Raw genomic sequence first — 6659 nt, 5'->3', positions numbered from 1 at the left:
AAGAGAAAGTTCTCCCCAGGTGTCCTTTTCTGCTGGATGGAGTGTCACCATTCCACCAGCAGCAGCGCTGGGACATCTGAGAGGCATGAGAGGACTGGCCTCAAGGAGATGTGGCTCAGCCTCGACTGCTACCAGTGAGAACAGTCAAAACCCAACATCAGTTGCTATAATTTAGGAGGAGTGCCCTGAAATACCTGAATTATCTTCTTATAGCCAGTGGGGACAAGAGAGGAGGAGGCTGTGAAGTCTGGCATCTTAAGAAGGATATAGAACCGAGTTTCATGGAAATAAATCCCTGTGGATCACTACTCCAGGACAAAAGCTGCTCGAAGTTTGTTATTTCCATTTGAATTAAGAATAAAAGCCATCCAAAATGGAGGCGATTCTTTAAGGTCAACATAGCACAAGGCAGAGTCTTCTCGAAGCATTACCTGTCTGACCAGGGCAGTCGTTCTGCCGGTCTCAATTCCCAGATTTGTTCCAGGACACTTCTTCTGTCAGCACTCTGCCTGTTTTAAGCCAGACAGTACGACCATGGAAACCCTCCCAGCGTCTACTCTGAATTCTCTGCATCAATTCTCTGTCACAGGAACCAGGAGTGGTTTTCAACAACAAAACCAAGCATGAGTTGCCCTGACCAACACCTTTTCCGCACAGCACCCGCCTGCCTCAGCAGCTCTCCAGGACCTCAGCGCCACCAGCAGCAGGTTCATCAAGGTGAGTGACCACCCTCTGACAGCACGGGGGGTGAGCAGGGGCTGTGCTCCCCGGAGGGAACTGGAAGGGCTTGCAGGCACTGCTGGGGCAGGAGGCTTGGGGATCACACACATGCAGATTCTCACTGTACGTGGTTCTGAGCCCACAGTCTGACTGTACGTCACCCCACCAGACGTAGGTCTGGACTCGCTACGCGGCTGAAGGAAAGTCCTCTACAGCCTCCCCTCAAACCAGGAGTCGGAGACTTTGGCCCTTCGGCACCTTCAGACAGCCCTGCTCCACAAATGATGTCATCCACTGCTGCGCTAGGGGATCAGCTTTACCACACACGTCATTCCTGACCTGTCACCTCACCAACGATCGTAACAAACCCAGCACAGGAGATAGGCAGGATGAAAGTTCACACAGACAGGAAGTTCACACGTATGAACTCAGCCCCAGCCAGGACCAAGACAGCAGAAAGCTTTCAAGCTCCACGTATCACAAGTTCTTTAGCCTTTCTTCTGTACTTACGGGTGGGCATTGTGCCAGTTTATCAGCTGCCACCAACTGAACATTCAAGTGTTTACTCTGTGACTTCCCTCTAGATTTAATCAGTCGCTGCAAGACCTGACAGGGGGAAAAAGAGGAAAATGTGAGTTTAAGAGCAGCGTATCTCCACAGAGCTCAGACCGACATCCCACCGGAGGATTTCCAAGCTCAGAAGCTCTCCATTTATAGAACTGATAAAACATTGTCCCTGAATGTAAGCACAAACCTCTGCCCTTGAAGTCACAGGTTGTCTTTGACAAAGGTAATCTTCTAGAGACCACAAAAATCACACGTATACAGATTTATCCTGATCACAGGATCGACTGCGGCACAGCAGGAGCAGCATGGTATGTTGTGCAGCAATAACGCTGTAACTCAATCTGTTCTGAGGTGCCCTTTGGGGACAGAAGGTATTTCACACCCATAGTTCATATTACTTTTTTGTTTTCTTCCTCCACTGCGTTCATGATTAGAATTTAAGGGGTGGAAAGTGAGGAATCCAAAATTACGTCTCTGTAAGTTCCAACTTCACTCTGAGCCCCCTGCTCTGGGGGCAGATGTCCCTGCTCCCTGCAGAGGGTTGCACTGGGGGAGCTCTGAAGGTCCCTTCCACCCAAACCAGTCTGTGATTCAAAGAAAACTACCAGATCACAGACCAGTGGAGTATTTTTTAAGTCAGAAGGATCTCTAGAAGTCCCTGTGCCAAGCCCTCGCTCAAAGAGTAAGATGCATTACCTTTGGCGAAGACACTTTAACGTGGACAATAATTGGTGCTAAAGATGTCTTGATAAGTTGTGCAGGGTGATTGATAGTGTCCGCATCCAGGACAACCAGCTGCAAGGACCGTGCCAGCTCAAAGATCCTTTCGATTTCACTCTGGACTTCAGCTAGGAAGGGAAAACAGAACAGGGGAAAGTTGGTCAACCTCAGCGCTGCTTGGACAAACACATCATCACCAAACAGGTGTTTATTTTCATTAACACCAAACAGGCTCGGGCATAGTTCCCAAATCTGCTGAATAGCTCAGGAGTCTCGAGATGGTTCATTTTAGACAGCAAGCGAGGTACGGGTGTTTCTTTTTCTGTTCTCAGACTGTAATTCTGATTTAGCTAAAACGACAGTCCGTACGAAGGGCAGAGCTGTGACCTCCTCATTCTATAACCACAAATGCTAGAATGTCAACTAGAAGTGAAGCATCCCACGACCCACACCTCTAGTTCAAACGGTCACTCGGGATGTCAGAGAATGGGATTTAAGAGCCTTTTCTTCCTGGGCAGAGTGAAAACCAACTCCTCGTGCCTCCCAGCACGGTGTCCCAGAGACCGGGGTATTGGCACGCACATACTACACACACAAATTGCCACCCTTGTGTTAAAGAAATAAAAATTCTTAAGGCCAGTGTGACCCTGCACGCACAGCACTGTGAGCAGAGGGTGGGAAGACCCAGAGGCTCCTGGCCAGACAGCAGAATTAAGCTGTAGCTGTTCAACACCAAGTACAAAACCCATCCCGGGGTCAGGAACAACATGTTTCCTTCTTGCCAGGACAAGGTGAAAGTCCTTTGGCACCTTATGATGTGGAATTAAAAGCCCAGAGCTGAGAAGGGGGAGCTGTGAGGCCAGCTCCCCTTGGGAGGAAACAGCACTGAGCCCATAGTCTGACTGCAGGCCCCTAACGCACCCTTCCCCAACAGCAGCTGGGATGCTGCTTGCTCCAGCCCCGGGCAGCGCCTAACGCCAGGCTAACGCACCAAGCACACTGTGCTCTGCTGTCCCCCCCGTCAGGAATGATTTCTCTCCCACTGGGTATGTGGAATTCAGAATTACACAGTAAACTGCTGTAGACACACTGAAAATGGCAGAACTGATGACAATCCTGGAGGCTGAAATGCTGCCACTTTCCTCCAGTGTGCACCAAGGTTCAGAATTAATCTGTGCCAGTGTCTTACCTAAACTGGACCTGGTGTTTGACCGCTCAATTATTGCCCTCTTGCTGGGATTATTCAGCACAGACCTCTTAGCAAGAGAAATGTCCGCCGTCACTCTGGTGATTGATATCCTGCGAGGAAGAACACGGGGCAGAACAAAACCACAGCAGTCAGGTTTTCAGCGCGCTGTGCAGGATTTACAGCTACATTCCATTCCAAAGCGCACAGCCAAGAAAACACCACTCGGACGTGTTTTACAGTGAGTTATGCCATCGGCGAAGAACAACCGGAGAGAAATGCTGCGTAACTGCAAAGAGTTTTCTGTTCTCTGCTGTGGACTCTGGCGTATCCTTTCTGCTGTTCTACTCAACACATTAGTTAACTTTCTACTCCCCAACTCATCTCTGACATAATTTACACAGCACCACGAGTAGTACAAGTTCTGAGAGCCCTGGGGCATACAGAACAAGAAAGCCCTACAGCAACGGCACTTCCCAGCCCGTTAAACCGCTGACCGAACCGGACCTTGCTGAGGGGTGAGGAAGGGCCGTGTCTGGCCCCCGGAGCAGAGCACGTCACTCCGAGCTGAGTGCCCATGAGTCCCTGGGCAGAGCTGCTGGCGCTGGGAGACTGGTCCTCTCCTTCTCCACGCCGGGAGCTGTGCCGCTGGCTGCACAGGAGAGCAGTCAGTTGAGCCAGAGCTACCTGTGCTGCTGGAGCCTCCTCCTGGACTTAAGGTGATATTTTAACTTGATCTGTCAGCGAGCTGACAAAAGGTTATAAACAAAGACCACATGGTAAAATCCACTTAGGAGGAACATGATGAGCCAAAGAGCCCTGGACAGGGACAAGAAAGCAGCTTCTCCCTAGAACCTAAGATTTATGCAGCTCAAAGTGCGATTATCAGATGGAAGGTTAAAAAAAGGGCAAATATTTTTCTATCTGATACATAAGTAAATGTATTGCCAGAAAATACAGTAGAGACCAAAAGTATAAATGGGTCTAGAGGTGACAATAAAACAGGGAGCTCCTAGATCTCTGACTGTGGAATCAGAGACATGGACAGAGGAGCACAAATGCTCTCACCTACTGTGCCAGACACAAGCTGCGTTTCACCGTCCCGAGAAAGAAGTAATCCAAAGTGTCACTGCTGCTGACGGCTGTTAAAGGATGCATGTGCCTCTGCTATGTACTGTTTTCACAGCCAGGCTTGGTCTGTGCGGCAGTGACAGAAGACTCACAGCGCGCTGACCCGGTCAGAGCCCCTGCAGCAGCCGTTCCAAACACCTGGTGCCAGCCGAGCGTGAGCGGGCTGCTTTGGGCAGGGCTGCCCAGCACAGCCCGCGAGCCCTGCCGCCACCTCGCCTCGCTGGCCTGGGGAGGATGCTGCAGCTACAGAGCAAGGAGCTGGCAGACGCCGAGAGGATTACGGGGTAGGGAAGCAGTCCTGCTAGCTCAGGCCTTACTGACAGCTCCTGACAAGCTCCTCCTTGGACAAGCATTTCCTTCCTCAGTAACGTGGAGCTCTCGCAAAACTGCAGAAGAGATGGAAAGAAAGGAAAAGAAAAGGGGGGAGGAGAAAGACTGCAAAGCCATAGAAGTTGGCAGGAGGACCAAGAAGCAGCTGAGGTGCCTGAAAAGGAATTTATTTCATTTTTCTAAAGGTACTCAGAGTTAAAGTCAGTCGTATCAGTTTGCCTGCGGCATTTAACCTTTTCAGTGCTGAAATTTCACACTGCTACCTGGGCTGGTTGCCAACATTGCAAATGGCAACAGATTTCGAGAAACACCTCGCTCCAGGCAGCACCCTGCCTTTTGCCCCTCTGAGCAGACCAAGGGCAGGGTGCAGGGAGACCCAGAAGAGCAAAGCAAGGAGCAGTCCTGCTCCCGTCAGACTGAGCAGCCTGAATGGGTGCGTCCAGGTGTGCTTTACCTCTCCTTGTCCATGTTTGGGCACTGCTGGTCTTGGAGGATCAGGCCTCTGCTGAGCACATTCTCATACAGGGTATAAGAATATACCTCATAAAGGAGATATTCACAGCAAGCACGTCGTGGCAACTGGGGATGACTTATTGCTTCCAGTTGCTATGGTTTCCTAGCAAAAACAATGAACCTCACAGACCGCCGGCATCCACAGAGCTGACTGACAGCTGCCAACAGCTGGAAGAGAACATACGCTGCGGCTCTGTACCCACACCTGATGGCAACGGGCACTGGCGCCCCGGCAGTGGAACCAGCACACTCGCACGGCTCAGGAGCGGGGCGAGGAGGCACCGAACAGCTCAGGAAAATGGCAGAGTTCACCGCGGGCTGCCGCGAACAGGGCGTCACCTGTCAGGGTGACACCAAACGCTACATCCGTAGGATCTGTGAGAGTCACCTGAGCTGGGCCATTAAAAACAGGGGACGACATGAGATACTGTGCCCAGAGCCTGATCATCAAACATTTTGTCCAAGCTGTCTGTGGGTTAGTTCAGCGCTGCCATCTCCTCACTGCACCCCAAAAGGATTTACTGACCATAAATTGACCATAAATCCCACTCCACCTCTCCTGAGCCACCGACACTGTTGTTTTCACTGTCCTAGTGCCAGTGTTTAGACATTTTCTAACCTGACTTCGTGCCATATACCAGCTAGCACAGTGTAAGCTCCTCTGCACTCAGAATACAGGGACAAGCTCGGCTGAAGGAAGGGCAGAACATCCCAGAGATGCAGCAGACACTTACAGCTACTGGAGAGCTCCACTGGAGAGGAAGCAATGCCATGGACCGAGCCTATGTTGCTAGTGAAGAAATCCAAGTCATCCCTCTCACAGCTCATCAGGAAATAATCCCCATCTTCCAGCCGAACGTGACAAACCCTCCTCACAATTTTTGAAGGTATTTTAGTTCTCAGCATTTCCTCCTTCCAACTGCCTTTATAAGTGTTTTTGACCACCAAGAATATTTAAGCGTTGATTTTTCTTAGGTGTTGTTCTGAAGCACCGTCACTGCACCCTGCTGAAATCTGCTTTTTGTGACACTCATTTCAGGGCTGGGAGGAGATTAGTTTTATTTAGAGGATATCCTGCTGTACAGGAGCCTGGCACTGCACAAAAGGTGCTGGAACAAAACTATCCCCCTCAGAAGGACTTAAAAATAAAACAAGAGGTACTTGTGTGTGGTGTCTGCCCACTCCAGCCCTGACTGAGCTGTGCCAGCAGTACATGTTTCCACAGGATGCCCAAAAGACTGTGAATAAAACTGTTATTCTCACGTGCAGGGAAAAGGGCCAGCGGCGAGCCGGAGCCAGGCTCTGTGCATGGGTGTTACCGCTCCCTCTGACTCCCTGCTTCCCAGGGCAGCACTGAAAACCCGAGCTGCTACTGCCAGCTTTGAAGATATTTGGGCACTCTCCCTGTGCCCCAGTCACCTCTTGTCTAGATCTCTCCCGTAACTTCCGGCTGTAAGATACTGCAGCAGAGTTTTCTGCTGCACCCAACAAC

The 6659-nt window shown here is 50.7% G+C and overlaps 1 protein-coding gene across 1 annotated transcript in view; it reads right to left on the bottom strand.

Annotated features, from left to right (window-relative positions):
- Window positions 1-1197: 1197 nt before the first annotated feature.
- The window catches only part of LOC104492291 (voltage-dependent L-type calcium channel subunit beta-4), a gene marked incomplete at its 5' end in the record, with an annotated part of 8487 nt that continues 3025 nt past the window's right edge, over window positions 1198-6659 (bottom strand). The window contains 3 exons of the mRNA XM_010134827.1: window positions 1198-1326; window positions 1984-2135; window positions 3197-3306. Of these exons, the coding sequence (XP_010133129.1) occupies window positions 1198-1326; window positions 1984-2135; window positions 3197-3306 (391 nt within the window). The remainder of the gene's footprint in view (window positions 1327-1983; window positions 2136-3196; window positions 3307-6659) is intronic.

This window comes from Buceros rhinoceros, unplaced genomic scaffold (genome assembly GCF_000710305.1).
Source record: "Buceros rhinoceros silvestris isolate BGI_N320 unplaced genomic scaffold, ASM71030v1 scaffold39264, whole genome shotgun sequence".
NCBI classification, from domain to species: Eukaryota; Metazoa; Chordata; class Aves; order Bucerotiformes; family Bucerotidae; genus Buceros; species Buceros rhinoceros.
This window is presented reverse-complemented; position numbering and strand designations above follow the sequence as displayed.